Source organism: Mustela nivalis (genome assembly GCF_964662115.1).
Source record: "Mustela nivalis genome assembly, chromosome: 3".
In the NCBI taxonomy this organism is placed as follows: domain Eukaryota; kingdom Metazoa; phylum Chordata; class Mammalia; order Carnivora; family Mustelidae; genus Mustela; species Mustela nivalis.
Window position 1 is genome coordinate 63550744 of NC_139022.1, and position 19257 is coordinate 63570000.

General features: G+C 34.0%; 1 protein-coding gene across 1 annotated transcript in view; it reads right to left on the bottom strand.

Annotated features, from left to right (window-relative positions):
• Positions 1–19257, bottom strand: part of SLF1 (SMC5-SMC6 complex localization factor 1) — a 76043-nt gene that overhangs the window by 22514 nt on the left and 34272 nt on the right. The window contains exons 12-15 of the mRNA XM_082723962.1: positions 17688–17851; positions 11479–11610; positions 10488–10653; positions 3656–3803 (exon numbers count right to left, since the gene is read on the bottom strand). Of these exons, the coding sequence (XP_082580088.1) occupies positions 3656–3803; positions 10488–10653; positions 11479–11610; positions 17688–17851 (610 nt within the window). The remainder of the gene's footprint in view (positions 1–3655; positions 3804–10487; positions 10654–11478; positions 11611–17687; positions 17852–19257) is intronic.

Here is a 19257-nt window from a genome sequence, read left to right on the forward strand (position 1 = left end):
TAGTCGCCAAACTGTGGAAAGAGACAAGATGCCTTCAACAGACAAATGGATAAAGAAGATATGGTCCATATATACAACGGAGTATTATGCTTCCATCAGAAAGGATGAATACCCAACTTTTGTATCAACATGGCGGGACTGAAGGAGATTATGCTGAGTGAACTAAGTCAAGCGGAAAGAGTCAATATGGTTTCACTTGTGGAGCATAAGGACTATCACAGAGGACATTGGGAGTTGAAGAGAAGTGAGTTGGGGGAAATTGGAGGGAAGACAAACCATGAGACTCTGGACTCTTGAGAAAAAAACTGAGGGTTTTGGAGGGGAGAAGGATGCAGGGTTGGGTGAGCCTGGTGGTGGGTATTAAGGAAGGCACGTATTGCCTGGAGCACTGGGTGTGGTGCATAAACAATGAATCTAGGAACACTGAAAAAAAATTTAAATTAAAACAACAACAACAACAAAACAACCCAAGAATGTACTCTTGGCCATAAATGAGAAAAATGGACCATTATCTTCATTTGGATGTCATGTAACAGTCAAACTATAACATTTTTACTAGTGACTTAGGAAAAGCAAAAAATAGTAACTGAGCTAAAGAATAATACAAAGAGGAGCACCTGCGTAGCTCAGTGGGTTAAGTGACGAACTCTTGGTTTTAGCTCAGGTCCTGATCTCAGGGTTGTGGAATTGAGCCCTATGTCACGCTACCCAGCTACTGCAGAGTCTGCTTGGGACTCTCTCTCCCTCTCAAATCAATCAATCTTAAGGGGGAAAAAAAAAAGAAAATGCCAAAAAATAGTAAAAAAAAAGAAAAGGGGGTGGGGTGGGATGGCAGGGGTAGCAATAGAGAAAAAGGAATGGTTCTTCACCAAACTATCAACATGCTGACAAAAAAGACTTATTAGAATACCTGGTCCACTTGTGCAGATTAAAGTATTATACTATAAAGTCCATAATAAACATTTTAATTTTACATATTATATAGAAAAGGTACTGCTCTCTTAAAGACAAACTGTTCACCTGATTTTTCTCTTGACAAAGGTAAAAAATCAAGACATACTAACAACAAAAAATTAGAAAGATAGTAAACTGAACCATTTTAGAAATAAATTTTTAAAAGTACCTACCTGTAGCTAAATTAAGAAGCCTAAGGGACCAATTTTATGTGGTTTGAGAAGAAATTAAAAAAAATAATAATTTCAAACATGAATATAGTTTAAATCTCAATTAGAGTGTTAAATGATCAAATGTATCTGGGGAAGCAAAATCATTGCTCAATATGTCGAAAAAATTGCAATGGTGGGGAGCCTGAATGGCTCAGTAGGTTGAGTGTCTGTCTTTGGCTTGGGTCAGGATCCTGGGATCGAACCCCATTCCCTGGGTGGGAGTCTGCTTCTCCCTCTGTCCCTCCTCCCCTTAACTTAGGCTCATAAGCACATGTGTGCTTATATTCTCTCCCTCTCTTGCAAAAATAAATTAAAAAATTCTTTAAAGGAAAAAAAAAAGAATTGTAATGGTAACATTAATTCTAGATTTAGCTTAAGTTAGACTAAAACTTGCTGGATTTACACTTGTCATATGAAAGGTGGAAATAAGACTGGAAAACAATACTTTGCTTTAAAGTAAAGGAAAATTCAGAATATGAGAGAAGCAACCATTGAAGCTCATGTATGGAGAACCCAATCAGTATAGGCTTGTATTTCTTGCATTTGGCTAAACTACAAGATAAATTATATTTCCGTAAAGGTGACCAAATACGTACCTGAAACAACACCTACAAATATATTGACTCTGAAGTCATTGAAGTCTATAAAGCCACTGCTAAATACTGTCCTGGTGCCTCAACTCAAAGAAGTTTCATTATGGAATAAAAACAGGGGAATCCTTTTAGCTGAATGTTTAGTTCTGATGCTTGCAAATGACAGAAATTTGCTTTTCTAAAACAACAGTAACAAAAGAACCACCCAGTAGGAATTGTGTGAAAGAAATAATAAGAAAAGATTCTCAAGGAAAATTGAATTGAGCTAAGAAATGTTAAAAAGTCATGCAACAAAGGACAGCTACTCCACAAAAGGAACAGTAATCACCCCTCAGCTCAATGAAAAAGAAAAAAAAAGAAGATAAAATGCTTTAGATAAAAAATCTTCTAACTTCAGTAGTATAAAAAGAGACCTCTCTTTGCAGAGGGCATCATCGAATAAATCCTGAACCTAGTTTTAATCCTCGATTCCTATTCTAGAATCTCTCTTCAAAGCATTAAAGTGATTGACAGCATATTCAGGAATTTTTTCTTTTACATAAAACCTAGATGCAGTGAAACACAAGTGTAACAAAAAAGATTAACAATCTAAAATTTTTAAAGTGTATGAAAATGATCTTTTATATTGGAGGGCCACAAACTCACTTGTTTTAAACAACATGTTCATTTTAGGAAGTTAGGATATAAGAGAGAAAGAAATAAAAAGATTCACAGTTTCCTAAACTGACTTTAAAGTTCAGAATGTACCTTACATCTTTTGGAAGCCCTCTTCACTTAGGAAACCAAAAGAGTTCAACAGAACCTTTCATAAGGTAAGCACATGAAAATGAGTTCTATTATCACATTGCCTAAATAATACTCCTCCACCCATTTATTTTAGAGGAAATAAAATCAGAATTGATGATTGGAAGGGGAGGAGAAAGAGTGAGAAAATTATATAGAAATTACTTATTTTTGCTTTTTCCATGCTCGTTGTATCACCAGACTCAATGGGAAAGAAATAGTAGCAGCTTTTTTTAATAAGGAAAATATAAAGCAACAGCTACACGGGACGAATTTTTTTTTCCCCTGAAAGTTTTTTAAATAGTGATATAACCCAAATTAATCCAAGTGGCTTTATAACATAAATATTCTGAGTCAATGAATTTCATTATCTTATGCAGGAAGAGACCTGAGAAGTCCTGCATTGGGCTCTCTGCCCCACATAAAAGATGCTTTCTACTCGAATGATTACAAGTATTAAAGGGACCAGAAATAGTTCTTATCATGTAAGATTCCAAAACACCATACCTAAAAAAGCTAAACTATTTCTTCAATCAATAGAGAACAGATTTAAATTGGTCTATTAATAAAAATAAATAAATTCGTCTAGTTAAATGTTTACTTGCATAGGGTAGTTTACTTATAATTTTAGTTATAGGATTAAAGAAAACAATATTATTATATGTATATATATAATGATTTATTTCCAGGTACTATTTTTTGTAACATTCAACTTTTATGAAATCATCATCAAAATAATACTTTAAATAATAAATGATGTGTATGGGGTGAAGGCTCATGTTCATGTAATATTAAGAAGGAAATAAGAATACAAATTACATGAGTTCAACTATGTAAAAATACTTAGAAATTACTAGAAAGAATATGATGAAAAAGTGTTTATCTGTGTGAAAGCATTCATTATGAGTAATTTTTACCTACTTTATACTCATGTGTATGCATGTTTATACATATATCTGCATGTATGTGTATCTATGTATACATACCTACACAAATGAGTGCATATGCAAGTATTTTTCAAAAACTTTGTATGAACGTATGTTAAAGATTACAAACTGCCTAAAGGAAAAGCACACAATAGGTCTATGAAAAACACAGTACAGATGCACTTACCGTCACACGAAAGGGAAACATAACTTCCTAAGTCATCAGACATGTGTCGCATCACATTTTTACCCCTCTTAAGACCAAGGAAGATCCAATAATCTATCGCTGCTCCAAGAATTCCAGTCAATAAATAAGCTAGCTCGTGTTTGAAGACCTAACATTAATATGGGAGAAATATTAGTAAAACATTTTAAATTATCTTTTCTTTTATCAGTGTTTATTTTGAATACTTGTTGAGGCAAAGCTTAGTTATTTAATACGGGGTATGCTCATATTAAAAGGTATTCCTGAGAACCCTAGCAAGTTAACTCCCTCTCTATTCTCTGTTTCTCCTTCTTTCCCTTCTCCTTCTTCCCCCATCCATACCTACATATTTACATCCACATGATGAAAACAGTTAATAAAACAAAACCTCCAGGACTTAATATATGGATAGCTTATAATAAACTTTTAAAATAACATTATTCAGTAGTGTCAAGTGCTTCAGTATGGCAATAATTCCATCACACCAATGAGGAAGTATCTGGCTTCTGCGATTTCTGTTAACAGGAATACAGGATTATAAAAAAAGATGGATTTAGCCACCCCTAGTGTTTATATATAAAATTAACCTTTACATTTATCCAAATGGCATATTCAATAAAAACTTTAGCAGGTAAGACTGTCCTTTTTGTTGTAAATGAAGAAACAGGTTGGATCAAATTGTAATTATTAAATTATATCAAATGCCATTACCTAACTTAGGGATGTATAAAGATTAATTTTTTAAAGAATGAATACTGTTCTCTACCATCACTTCTACAGTAAACATTATTAAATTCCCATAGAAAATATAGCAAGCGTACAAAGTTTTAATTATAGTAAGTGTGCTTTACCTTAATGTGGAAAATATCTTTCTAATCCATAAATATGAAGGTGAAGAGGTACAAAAATATTTTTTAAACACCTCTGATGAAGACATTAAAACTACTTGACATTTTCCACAAAGACATTAAAACTAGTTGAAATTCTTTTATTTTTGTTATTTGTTTTTTTAGGCATATTGGATACGTGGAAAAAAATCATCAAATTAACAACTGGGTAGAAAACATGTGAAGATTATGATCAATAAATATTATAGTATCTGAATAGATTTTGAGTGTTATGTTCTGCAACCATACTATGCCTAATGTGGGATTAGGGACAGAGAAATCTCTAACCAATAGTGACTACTGGATTTCTTTCTTCTACCTTCAGCAGACAAGGTTCTTATGGTATACAATATTTCATGAGGGCATCATCATTCCTTACTGTATGAAGTTCTTAGTTAAGTGATTTCAAAACTGAAGTTCTAGTTCTGGTCTGTTGTCCAAACAAGGGTAAATGGTCAAGCAGCATGTATGTCAGGCCTGCTACTGAAATAGTTCTTACCAAGGAAAAATCCTAGAGTCAGGACGCTGAGGTGTACAAGTTCCCTGTTGCTCTATCATACTGCAATACACTGCATTAAGGCTGGGCTGGACATTAGAATTTGAAAGAGAGACTGTGAAGAATGGGGCTGGAGGGATTTTAAGGGGCATGTTTAGGGAAGCCTTTCCTCTAATATCATCAGGGTCTACGATATAGAACCTTGACCACAGCCTGATCCTGCTAGGTCAGGACTCATCAGTGGGCATCAATCAGCAGCACCCTGTCTCCCACCCTGATTAGAGAGCTGGGTTTAAGTCTTCCGGGTGCAGCTTTCAGACTTGGGAAGCAGCAGCAGGACTGGCTCTATCAGCTGGCTGGGAAAGTACCAAGTCCTCCCCTAGTACTCTGGTAGGATCAAAGCCATCAATCAACTGATAAGAACTCACTCCCCTAAGCACTGAGTCTTAGCTAGTCTTCAAAGTAGTTTGCAGGAAGCCAAGTTCTTACTTTGTAAAGTTCTTCTTTCGTAAAGGAGATAGTCGCTTTGAGCAAGTTTTATTTCTTACGGTTCAACTTATCAAGAGAACATAAAACAGTACAGTGAAAAGCTACATTTAAACTAAAAATTGAACCTATCAAGATCCACACCACAAAATGCTTCTAGCAACAACATATATATCTGAATATTACCAATGACACTACTCAAGAAGGATGCAAGAGACTAGTAAATTTTGATTTCTCGAAATGTTCCCCCACCTGAGAGTAGAGTAAATCAGGTACTTCAGATCCCTGATCCCAAGGCTCTGGACAGGGAAAAAGGAGCTAAGCCCACAGAGCTAAGCTTCATATAAACCACAATCCAATACCTCAACAATTAAAAAAATAATCTCAGAAAATCAACCAGCTGGGGACCTTTCTCTTTCCTACACAAATTTATGTATACACACCTGATACCACAAATTAAAATCAATATTGCCTATTATTCAATTCATTTTGATATTACGACTATTAAACAGAGATGGGTAGCCCTTACAGTACTCTCAAGGAATGACTACAGCTTCCATATCTTGATAAAGATACATCAAAATTATTCTTATCTGTGTGACATTTCCTATACTTCCATACTACCATATATTCATAATAGTAAATCTTATATAAGAAGACATTTTCAAATTAGGTTCTTGGATCCTTTTATAATATATTCTTATCTGCTTTTACTATAAGCATAGGGCCAAGACCCTGCATTATGGATTGTACTCACTGCAAATTTAACAGTGTATAAATAATGCTACCCTTTCTTACATAGTAAATATATATATATATATGTATATATATATATATACATATATATATATATATTTATGATTTAGAAGCGGATTAGTGAGAAAATGGCAAATAAACCATGAAGGGGGAAAAGCTTTCCTGGAATACTGAAAAGTATGTTAAAGCTGAAAGAAAAGAAAACTCTCAGACGAAATCAAAGACATGATGCGCACATGACACATATTATGTTAGAACACCTCTTTAATGTGTTAAAGTCTATTATCAGACATTCTGTCGATATAGTTCTCTATTATCTGCCAGTACAAGTAAACTCCATTTAATAAATTTGGTGATCTTCCAAAAACTGACTAGTATATAATGCAGAACTACGATCTGGGCCTTCAGACTTCCAGGTTAGGGCTTTAAGCAATATCCCTGGCAACAGATGCTCTGCTATACCTTTGTCAGAAAGATGCAAACATAATACACACAACGTGCCTCTTCCTGTTGAAAACACTGGCATTTGAAACAAGAGCAAGTATGCTGCAGTGGAGACTTGGCCTCCAAGCAAGGCTTTACCCTAACAAGGTGTGACACCTTGACTAATTAAATTCTTTGGCCTCAATTTCCCTATCTTTAAATACAAAGAAACTTCCATTTCTACCTACACTTGTAGGGTTATCATTAAATAGCACTTAAGGACATCACAAAGAAAAATAGGACTAACCACCAAGCTTAGCAAAATTTGTACCTCCTTCATAACCTTGACACAGCTCACCTCTGCTCTTTGCCAAGGAAAGCCCAAAGCTTTCTCAGATTAATGACAATGAAATTCACTGCCTTTGTGTCACTCTGCAACACTTGCTGATTGACATTATGACAAAACAATATTAGCATAAACTGAGGACTTCTGTTTAGCTAATGACTTAAATTGAATGCTTCAACTCAGCAAATCAAGAAACAAATGCTTTACAGTACAGAAAATGATGTCTGTGAACATGCATGGAATTCTTGAAATTGGAAACTGCCAAAAAGATTTAATTAGGTACAAGAATGAATTCTAGCAGATAAGGTAACACATACACACACACACAGACACAAAACAGTTTTTATGAATTTACACAATTCAAATGTTTAATAAAAATACCGATTTGCTAAGTTTTAAGGTGGTTCTAATATTACAACTGATGCTACGATTTATTGCAGATTGCTTTACAAAATTTGTTTCATTTATTTATAAGTTTGAGCAAAACCTTCAAGTTAATCATGGGTAAATCTGTTATTATTTACATCAGTACTTCCTGAGTAAATTCTTCTCTTTGACAGTCCTTTGGTGATTTAGTAAAATTGTGAAAAATGTCAGTTTTATTATTGTTTTCAGTTACAAATGAGCAATTTCATTTATATAATCAAATGGATAAAAAAGAAATACTCCATAATGAAAAAACAAATTCTATCCCCAATGATTCTATGGTCTAAAAAGTACATAAATAGACAGATTTTAATTAATAAGAATATTAGTTTTATCTTAGAAGTATTATACAAGTATTAAACTCAACTGGCAATGAAGTATAGTTTTATTTATGTTGAGTATTTTCAATTTACACGTGTATATAATCATATTTCTTTTTAAATAAGACACATGTACAAAATAATCACTACTCACTTGGTTATTGCCACAAAATACAATTATTTGAACACAAAGACTAGCTATACCCAGAAATAATTCTCCCTTTTTAATTCCAAGTTAAAGAAAAATTAGGACCCTCAAAAGAATTTTCTGTTTGTTAGCCTCAGGCACCCCCTACGCCAGTAAGGGCTTCTGTTTCTGATAAGAGAGGCTTAATTAATTCAAATAAATGACCTTATAAAAGAAAACTGAAAATGTTGAATACAATATGTAAAACATCTTCTGGAAAGATAACTTGTTATGTAAAACATAACTTCTGGAAAGTTACAAAGAATTGCTAAGCCAAGACCTAGGAGAAGGTAAAGAGACAAATGAGGCCCTCAAAATCAGCGGGCTTTGCCCTAAGGACACTTGCTGACCACAAAGAAAGAGCTGAGAGACCAAAATGTGGTTTTGGGAGTCTAGAGGAAAAGGATTATAAAAGTCATAGTCCAAGGCCTAATACACAACAGAAAAAACCTGTATTTGTAGCCCTGTACTTCACATGGGACTATCCGGGGACCCTCAAACCTGGCAACAGAAATTCTCTCTAGAGAAAGATATTCAGCACATTTGCCATGTTACTGTTTGCACAAATAATTTTTCAAATGCAATTTATGGCATACAGTAAATGGTAACTAGCTTGTAAGAGAATATAAAAAACACAAGAGAAGGAAAGAGGAGAAACAACAGAAATAGACTCACAAAGAGTTCAAATATGAAAGTCATACATAAACTATAAATTAACTATTATTGCTACATAAAAAGACAAAAGAAAACCTTAAAAATTTTGTAGGGAACTAGAAACCATAAAAACATGCTTTAGTAATTAGGAAGTAAAAAAGTCTAAACCTGGCAAAAACGCAACAGATATGTTTAACAACATATTAGATACAGCTGAAAAGAGACTAGTGAACGAAAAATTAAATGAAAAGACACTACCCAGAATGCTCCAAATATAGAAAAAACCCTGATAATCTAGATGAGAGGGGGGAAAAGCAGAGTAAAAAGGAGAAGTTGTAACATAAGTTAATTGGAACTAAAAAAAGTCAGGCAGAGAAAACAGATCAGAGGAAATATGAGAAGATAAACTATGTATGATTTTCCTTGACAAGGAATACTTTATGGCTCATCTGACACCAGAATTCTCTACCCAAACCGCCATGCAGTACTATGTACAAAGTACAGATGGTTTTTAAAAAAGGGAGGAGGATAAATTCATCAAGTAGATTCCTAAGAGTCTGACTAAATCTCAATTATTAAACCTGTCATAAAAGATGACAGAGAGTAGGACACCCAGGTGGCTCAGTCAGTTGAGCATCAGACTCTTGATTTTGGCTCATGTTATGATCTCAGTGTCCTGGGATCATGCCTGGTATTGGGATCGAGTCTGTTTCTCTCCCTCTCTTTCCCTCTGTTCCTCCCCAAACATGCTCGCTCTCTCCCTCAAATAAATAAATATTCCAAAAAAAAATGAGAGAGAGCAAAGTAAAACAGAGAAAACACATGTGTAACCACATATGGAGTCAAAAAGGAAAGTTCAGTTAATTTCAGAAGGCCACAATCATTATAGGGCTCATTTTTTATCTGTAATTTACTATTAGAAATTTAAAAAAGCATAGGCAAACAAAATCCACTAATCATAACAAAAATACACCCATTTAGAAGTTTTAAAACATCCTAAAGTATTTCTTGAATCAAAGGACAATTCTTAAGTGATAATAAAAAACATTGAAAAAAACCATCAATAGCACACAAGATTTAGGCATCAAAACCTGTACATAAATCTCAATTTGTATTCAAAGGCAATTTATTTTGAGTATACTTCTTAGAAATAAAGATTAAAATGAGAAAAAGATCCAAATGATCAAGATATAAAAGGAAAGAATTAAAAACAATGATATAACACAAAAAAGCAGAAAATAAAGTCCCAAAGGCAATTATTTTGAAGAAGAGAAAGGTGACTAATAGTAATTATAAACCCAAAACATGGCAGAATATGTTGCTCTGCACTTTACATATTTCAGTGCATTTAATCTTCCCAGTGACCCTTTGGTAAGTAATATACTAAAATCACTGCACATTAAATTTCTAGGGATAAGCAAGATATACTTATGAAGAAATAACTGCTAACAACCAAAGGCAATTTTAAAAACAAGTCAAACTTTTCATTTATACACACAAAAACTGGATGGACTCAGTTTTTAAAATCCTAGGTTCTTTATAAATTGAAATGTACAAAAGTAAAAAATCTAGAATGATAAATGAATACAGAGTTCTTAGCACTAATGATCAAATAACTGTCCCTAGCTACTATATCCAAATATGTGTTGATGAAGAAGCCACCCTCTAAGGATCTTTTACAATAAAACTTAATAAACTAAACAGAAAACAATGATACATTTGGGTAGATTTCAATTTTATTCAAATTGTTCAAAGAATAAAGACAAAAGAAGCATAACTCAAAACTGTAGTTTTTCATAGGCAATTATTCGTTTGTAAATCAATTCTACTTACATCATTAGACTTGCATTTTTCCTTGTGAGAATATATAGTCCACTCCAAAAGCATATTTACTGGTTTGGTCAAAAGCCCTGAGGCCTCATTTCCTGACCAAAAGATTTCAAGAAGAATTGCCTTTCCTGTTATTTTCAGACTCTGAGAATCTGACCAGTCATACAACCTAATGAAAATATGAATCAAAGTATATCTTTATGCCAACTTGATCCCTATAGTTATTAGACATAATATCTCTTGCCATAATACAAAAAGATCTAGTGGTTTCTAAACATAGAAAGGGCATAATATATAAAGATTACAACATACAGTTATAATAAAGAATAAAATATAAAAAGGCCACAATTCAATTTAATGATCAACAAATACACACACAGAGTAATCTAACTGCATGTTTTAGGGCATACACAAAATTTATTATGGATATTACAGATTCAATGTTAAAAAACCTAGTGGGGGGAAAAGAAAATCTAGTGGAACTTTTACTTAACTATTTGATTACTTAGGAATTAAAAAAAAACATAAACCCTGAAAAATGTAACATAATTTTACCTATCCAAATGTCTAAGTTAGTAAAAAATAACATGAGGACTAAAGACACAAAAAGAACACAAAATACTTCATTGTCACTGAAGAACTATGCCTGCAACTGTGATTTTAAAAATAAATCTAAACTAGGGGCACTTGGGTGGCTCAGTCCGTTGGGCTTCTGCCCTCAGCTCAGGTCATGATCCCAGCGTCCTGGGATCCAGTCTCACATGAGGCTCCCTGCTTAGCAGGGAGCATGCTTCTGCCTCTCCCTCTGCTGCTCTGTCTATGCTCTCTTGAGCAATCTGTCAAATAAATAAAATCTTTAAAAAAAAAAAAAAAGAAAAGAAAAACATAAATCTAAACAGGAAAACAAGGTGACTCTTTAGCAATATGTAAATAAATTTTAAAATGGTACACGAAACAATATAAACATAGAAAAATTCTTTGTGATTAAACTTACTTTTGGATCAGATGTCGCACTTCACTTTCCACTAAATTAAAGAAAAATTTGAGCAGGGTCAGGTAGAGCACCTTAGTGCCAATAATATTTTTTGAAATTTGATGGCAAAAACTTTCATTGTAAAGGCAAGACCTGAAAAACATGAACCCAATTATTTGTGACATACAAAAAAGTCAATGAATATTCTGTGGACGAATACTCTTTCAGGATATTAGATTCTAATGAAATTTCCTTCAACAAAATATAAAGCTAACCAACAAAATCTTATCAATATATTTTCTTTAAAAAGAAAACCAGGTCAAATATCTCATGACATTGAATTTTTAGCAATACAGATCTAATTTCTCTATTTTTCATTGACTGTTATGTTTAATAGCCTAATGGTACTCTTTGTATTATTTCACTGCCAAAGAACAAAAAAATTATGTATTACATTAAATGCTTTCATTTGAGGTTACCAGTTATACACTGAATTTATAAATACTCTCTATAGTCCTCTTCTTACTCAGAATTTTTTGTCATTATGTTTTAGTAAAATGAAGGTGAATAAGGGTTCTATTTTTTTTTTTTTTTTTGAGAGAGAGAGTGAGAGAGAGCAAGCAAGCATGTTGGGGTGGGGACAGAGGAAGAGGGACACAGAATCCAAAGCAAGCGCCATACCCAGCACGGACACTGATGTGGGGCTCAATCTCATGATGGAGATCCTGACCTGAGTCAATCAAGAGTTGGATGCTTAACTAAATGAGCCACCCAGGCATCCCCATTTAGGGCTATTTTCTAAGAGTTTAAAAAATTCAATATTTATTTTCTTTCCATCTACTATAGCGGTCCTGTCCAAGAGAACTTTCAGTGATGATGAATATGTTCTACTGAACACAAGAAATGTAGATTGTATAACTAAGGACTTGAAATTTTTTTTTTTTCCAAAAATTTTTATTTATTTATTTAACACAGAGAAAGAGAGATCACAAGTAGGCAGAGCAGCACTCAAAGAGAGAGAGGGGGAATCAGGCTCCCTGCTCAGTATAGAGCCCAATGTGGGGCCTGATCCCAGGACCCTAAGACCATGATCTGAACCAAAGGCAGAGGTTTAACCCACTGAGCACCCCAGGCACCCTGAATTTTTTATTTTTTTAAACATTGTCAAATGTGGCTACTGGCTACTGGGTTAGACAGCAAAACTGTGTATTATTTTTTTTTTTTAAAGAACATACATATTACTCAGAAGTCTAGGCCTAAGAAAGAAATTCTAGGTAATAATATGTTTTATAATAAACTTCCAACTTTATTATCAATTATATAAACAATATACTTGTAACTTTCTACTTCTGTCTCCATCTTTCCCATCTTCTTTTTGAGTAACACACTGTCATGTTAGGAGGGTCCTTAATGACTACTAAATTTAACAATATTTAATACCCAAATCTCTTCTAGAGGATGTTCTATGTCTATATAGGTAGTCTCTCTGAAAACTGCCAGAGATGGATACTGTAGTATTTTTTATTAAAAAAAGTATATGAATATGTGTGTGTGTGTGTGTGTGTGTGTGTGTGTGTACAGAACAGCATGCCCGGGTGGCTCAGTTGGTTAAGCGTCTGCCTTCAGCTTGGGTTATGATCTCGGAGTCCTGGGAATGAACACCATGTGGGGTTTGCCACTTAGCAGGGAGTCTGCTTCTCCGCTCCCTCTGTCTTCCACAAACTTGTGCTTTTTCTCTCTCCTTCCTGAATAAAATCTTTTAAAAAAACCTAATATATTATGGAATATTTCAAATATGTTTAAAAGTAGACTAATAGTATCCAGCTCATATATATGCTTACCACTTCCCTAGACACCTCTGACTCCCAATGAACCCAATTACTTTGGCATGAAAGTTGGTATTTCTATTTATTTAATTTATTTATTTCTATTTATTTAATTTACTTTTAATTCTACCTCCTGTTGCGTTAATTCACCCAAATATTTATTAAACATTTATTATGGTCTAGGTATTATATTAAGCATTGAGAATAGAGTTACTTAAAACTGAGCAACCATGTGAAGAGATGGAAAAACATTTATCATGCAAATGGAAGTGAAAAGCCGGGATAGTAATACTTCTATCAGACAAAACTGACTTTAAAACAAAGACTACAACAAGAGACAAAGTTCATTACATAATCATAAAGGACATACTCCAAGAAAAAGATTTAACACTTACAAGTATTTATCCACCCAACATAGGAGTCTCCAAATACATAAAGCAACTGTTCAAACAGACATAAAGCAAGAAATTGGGAGTAATACAATAACGGCAGGGGACTTTAATACCCCACTTACATCAATGGATAGATCAGACAGAAAATCAACAACTAAACAGTGTCATTGAATGACACATTGGACCAGATGGATCTAACAGGTATATTCAGAACATTCCATCCAAAACCAGTAAAATACACCTTCTTCTCAAACGTACATAGACATTCTGCAGAACAGATCCCATGTTAGGCTACAAAAGAAGTCTCAACAAATTGAGAAAGACTTAAATAGTATCATCTATCTTTTCCAACCACACAGTACAAATCTAGAAATCAACCACAAAAAGAAATCTGGAAACAACAAAAATACATGGAGGTTAAACAATATGCTACTAAATGATGAATGGGTCAACCAAAAAATTGAAGAGAAAACAAAAAATACATGAAGACAAATGAAAATGAAAATAAAATGGTCCAAAATCTTTGGGATACAACAAAAGATGTTCTAAGAGGTCTTAGATGTTCTTAGAGCAATACAGGTCCAACTCAAGAAGAAAGAAAAATCTCAAATTAAGAGCTTAACCTTACACCTAATGAGCCAGAGGAAGAATAACAAACAAAGCCTAACGCCAACAGAACAAAGGAAATAATAAAAGATTAGAGCAGAAATGAATAAGACATACTAAAAAAACCAATAGAACAGATCGATGAAACCAGGAGCTGGTTTTTAAAAAAGATGAATAAAACTGAAAAACGTCCAACTCTTGGTTTTGGCTCAGATCATGATCTCCCAATTGTGAGACTCACAGTGTGCTCAACACACAGTGTGCTTGAGATTCTCTCCCTACACCTCTGCCCTGTGCTTCACTTGCATATTCGGTCTCTCTCTAAAATAAGTGAAGTAAAACCTTAAAAAATAAACCAAATCTAGAGGCATTACAATCCTACAGTATTACAAAGCTGCATTAATCAACAGTATACTACTGGCACAAAAATAGACACATTGATCAATGGAACAGAACAGAAAGCTCAGAAATAAACCCACAATTATATGGTCAATTAATCCATGGCAAAGAAGGCAAGAATATATGAGAAAAAGACCATCTCTTAAACAAATGGTGCTGGGAAAACTGGACAGTTTCATGAGAAAGAACAAAACTGGACAACTTTCTTATACCATAAACAAAAATAAACTCAAAATGGACTGAAGACCTAAAGGTGAGACCTGAAACCATAAAATTCCTAGAAGCAAACAAAGGCACTAATGTCTGACATCAGCTGGAGTAACATTTGTCTAGGTATGTCTCCTAAGAAAGGAAAAAAGCAAAATTAAACCAATGGCACTACCCCAAAATAAAATCCTTTTGTCCAGCAAAGAAAACCATCAACAAAACAAAAAGACAACCTACTGAATTGGAGAAAATATATGAAAATGATGTATCTGATAAGAGAGTAATATCCAAAATTATAAAGAACTTAAACAGCTAAAAAACGAAATAATTCATTAAAACTGGGCAGAAGATATGAACAGACAGTTCTCCAAAGAAGACATCCAGATGGCCGAGATGGATGTGATGCTCAACATCACTAATTATCAGACAAATGCAAATCAAAACTACAATGAGATTATCACTTCACACCTATCAGAACGCCCAAAACCAGAAACACAAGAAACAAATTTCACAGAGACATGGAGAAAAAGGAACCCTCATTAAATTGGTGGTAATTCAAGCTGGTGCAACAAATGTGTAAAACAGTATGGAGGTTACTTAAAAAATTAATAACTCAAAAAAATTAAAAACTAAAAATTATGATCTAGTAATTTTACTACTGGGTATTTGCCCAAGGGAAATGAAAACACTAAATGAAAAAGATATATGCAGTATGTTTACTACAGCATTATTTACAATAGCCACAGTATGGAAGCAACCCAAGTATGCATCCAGACATGAATGAATAAAGAATATGTGGTAGATATACACAAAGGAATATTATTCAGCCATAAAAAATATAAAATCTTGCCATTTGTGACAACATGGATGAAGCTAGAGGGTATAAATTTAAGTGAAATTAAGTCAGAGAAAGCCAAATACCACATAATTTCACTCATATATGGAATTTAAGAAACAAAATAAACAAACAAAGAAAAGAAGAGACAAAATAAACCAAACTCTTAAAGACAGAGAACAAACTGAGGGTTGCCAGAGAGAGGAGGCCTTAAATTGGTCATGGGAATTAAAGCAAAACTCATCATGATGAGCAATGAGTAATGTACAGAAATGTTGAATCCTTATATTGTTGTATCTGAAACTAGAAGTACACTGTATATTAATTATTACTGAATTAAAAAAAGAGTACTTTTCAGAAACTAAAAAGCTGAGTGACAAACTAAACTGAAAAGGTCAAAAATTATGTAGTGACATGAGTTACAAGTTAAAGTATAATTAGGAGTTGGCCAGGTATTCATAGGATGTAAGAATGGAGATATATTTAGGCAGAGAAAACATAAGAACAGAGGAATAGGCAATGAGAAATAGTTTAGTCACTGGGTACATTTGGGAAAACAATGAAGATGAAAATGGAGACACATAGAGCATTTAAATCATGAAAAGTCTTACATGTTTTGCTAAGGAATTTCAAATGTCTTTTATGCATGATGTGTAACTTAACAGAAAACTTTCATCTGGGAAATGACAACATCACTTTGGAAAGAGTATACTGAGGTACTTTGGGAGATAAGTTAAAGGGAAAAAAGCAGAATCAAGATCAATAAAGCAGGTAGAGAGCTTGATGACAGGAAAGAAAGACAGACAGTAAAGAAAGAAGCAGATTTGGAAATTAGAAAGCATGTCAGCCACATAATTCATATATCCTCATATTCAGTGCCCAATTGTGTTTACATCTCAGTTGCCTACAAAAGTAAAGGAACTGCTTTTTATTGATCATTTTATCCCCAGGCTGTAGCACAGTGCCTGACTCCCAATAAGTCTCAATAAACAACTGCTGAAAGAATGAATAAATGCATACTATCTAGATGATTAACTCATCTCAAATATATCACAACTAAGAAAATGAATCTATGTGGATATCAGAGATAACTGAAGGTCTAGCCTTTGCCTGGCTCGTCAAGTATCCTTTCTCTCACTTCTGTGGAGCCCTAAAACTGAGCACTTGGATAAAAAGAAAGTACCTTCTAGACATAGGCAGGTTCTGTCAGATACAGGGGTTATCAGAGAAGTAAAACAATTCGTGAATTTGTAGAAAGAGCAATACAAAGGACTTCCAGAGAAACATTTTTAAGACAAAGGAAAAATCTAGGAAGACAACATGCAGAGAGAGACACAAATGGAATGAATATTTAGGAAATAGTTTCAAAATTCTGATTTCTAGCTGAAAAAAAAAAAAAGGAACAAAAAAACACTAAATGAGATAATATATATAGTTATAAATGTCTATACTTTTGATTACCAAAATTTGATAGCCATATTCAATAAATGTTAATTAGATTTTAATATGCACAGATATCATTAACTAAAAACAATGATTTGGCTTTCCTGTTTATTTCATGTATTCATTAAACTTTTTTTTTTTGGCGAATAAAACTAAATGACAAATATGACCAATCTAGACTTGGCCTTTTTTCTTTTATTGTTTTTTAATGAAAGGGAGAGAACACACAAGCAGGAGGTAGAGGGAGAGAGAGAATCCCAAGCAGGCTCCACATCCAGCTTGGAGCCCAACATTGGGCTTGACCATGAGATCATGATCTGAGCTGAAATCGACAGGCACCTAACTGACTCACCCAGGTGCCCCTAGACTTGGCCCTTTTTTATGAGTTTTAAAATAAATACAACATACACACTACACACACACATTTTCTAAAATGAAATTTACTTCTTTCACTTATATCTAAAACATACACAGCAGAACTAGGAGATGAAATTTAACATCCTCACACATCAAATTCCTTACCTGATAAGCACTTCTATTAGAGACCATGCTCCTTTCATGCAAGTTGGGCACTGAAACAGCTCTAAGTAATATCGTGACATGGCTGGGGACTTCCAAGGAGGATGCAGGTGAAGAAGAGCTGACAATATATGAAAGTATCGGCCAGAGAATGTATCTATATTATCCTATTATTTAAAAATAAACAAACAAATAAAACACTATAGCTAAAAATATACTTTGATGAGTTACTTTAGTCTAAAATTGTAGTAACTCTGACCTTTCTTGCCAAATATGTGTGCTTAGACAAAGGAGATCAATGGAAGTTATCATATTTAGCTAGTGAAATACTACAACTGAAAAAGGCACATTCTTAGTATGTATTTATACAGTTAGGTAATCCCAGCTATTGAGATTTACATGAAATGTCCATTTTACTTTTCATGATTATAGTGAGATTAAGAGTTCTCAAATGTGACCTGAAAGGAATTAAAGGTATGAAGATTTCATGTAATATGCTAGTTATCACCATTAGTCTGACATAGCTTACACTTGTTATTTCTTCAAATTGGCACTGTGGTAAAGAAAACAATTAGAAAGCTACCTTTGAAAAGCTGTTCTTACTAGCTTTCACAGTTTAAGGAATGTTTGTTGTCTGTGTATACTGTGAATAAAAATAATTATCACTGTACAAATGCCTTTCTAGATCACTGTTGTCAGATTTTTACATTAGATAATTTATTGCCACAGAAAAAAATCGGATAAATTTTTCCCAAGAGAAAATTATCTTGGAGATTCCAAAAAAATAAATTAAATCAGAGTAGCACCTAGAAAATAATTTAAAAATAGAAATGGGCATCTAAGGTCTTGACCTCACTGGGGACCCCGAGAGAGCTGATGCCCAGTCTTATAATCATTATGGGGGGAGATCCATGCTCCCACCTGGACACACACAGGCAAACAGGCTTTCACAAAAGTACTGGCTCCACAATGAGATTATTCAGAATGAACCCGTAATGGGGGGGGGGGGGTAGTCCTCCTCTCCCCTCTGTATCTTCTTCATCAACCGCCCTGAACACGTACCCTCCTCCTCCAGAGTACTAGTAGAATATACTTCTTCCACTCCAAACCAGTCTCCGAGGGACTGCAGAATGACTCAGTTTCCTCGGAGCATTCATAAAACAGTTCACCCAGTGAAGACAAGGAAGATTACTAACAATGCTGCCCTGCTTTTTCTGACATCCTGCACGAGGTAATTAATTGTGTTTTATAAATCTTATCATATAATCAGCATAATTTCACCTCCTGAATTTGGATGAATTCTGGGACATAACCAAGATCAGGCTGTAGACATCTAAGACCTGAAGGCCATGGACTAGATCCTGGTGATCTCACTAAGACAAATAACCCTGTGAGATGATCCTTTAGCAATCAATCAGTCCTTGCTTTTGTGACACCCAGTCCCCACTGTGTAACTTCAAATTCCTATAAATTCATTAAGGTCCCATTTTGTCTCTCATTGCTGGATTAGTTGTATTATGACAACTATCTAGTAAACTGTGAATTTTTAGTAAATGTTCTCCAGTAACTCCAA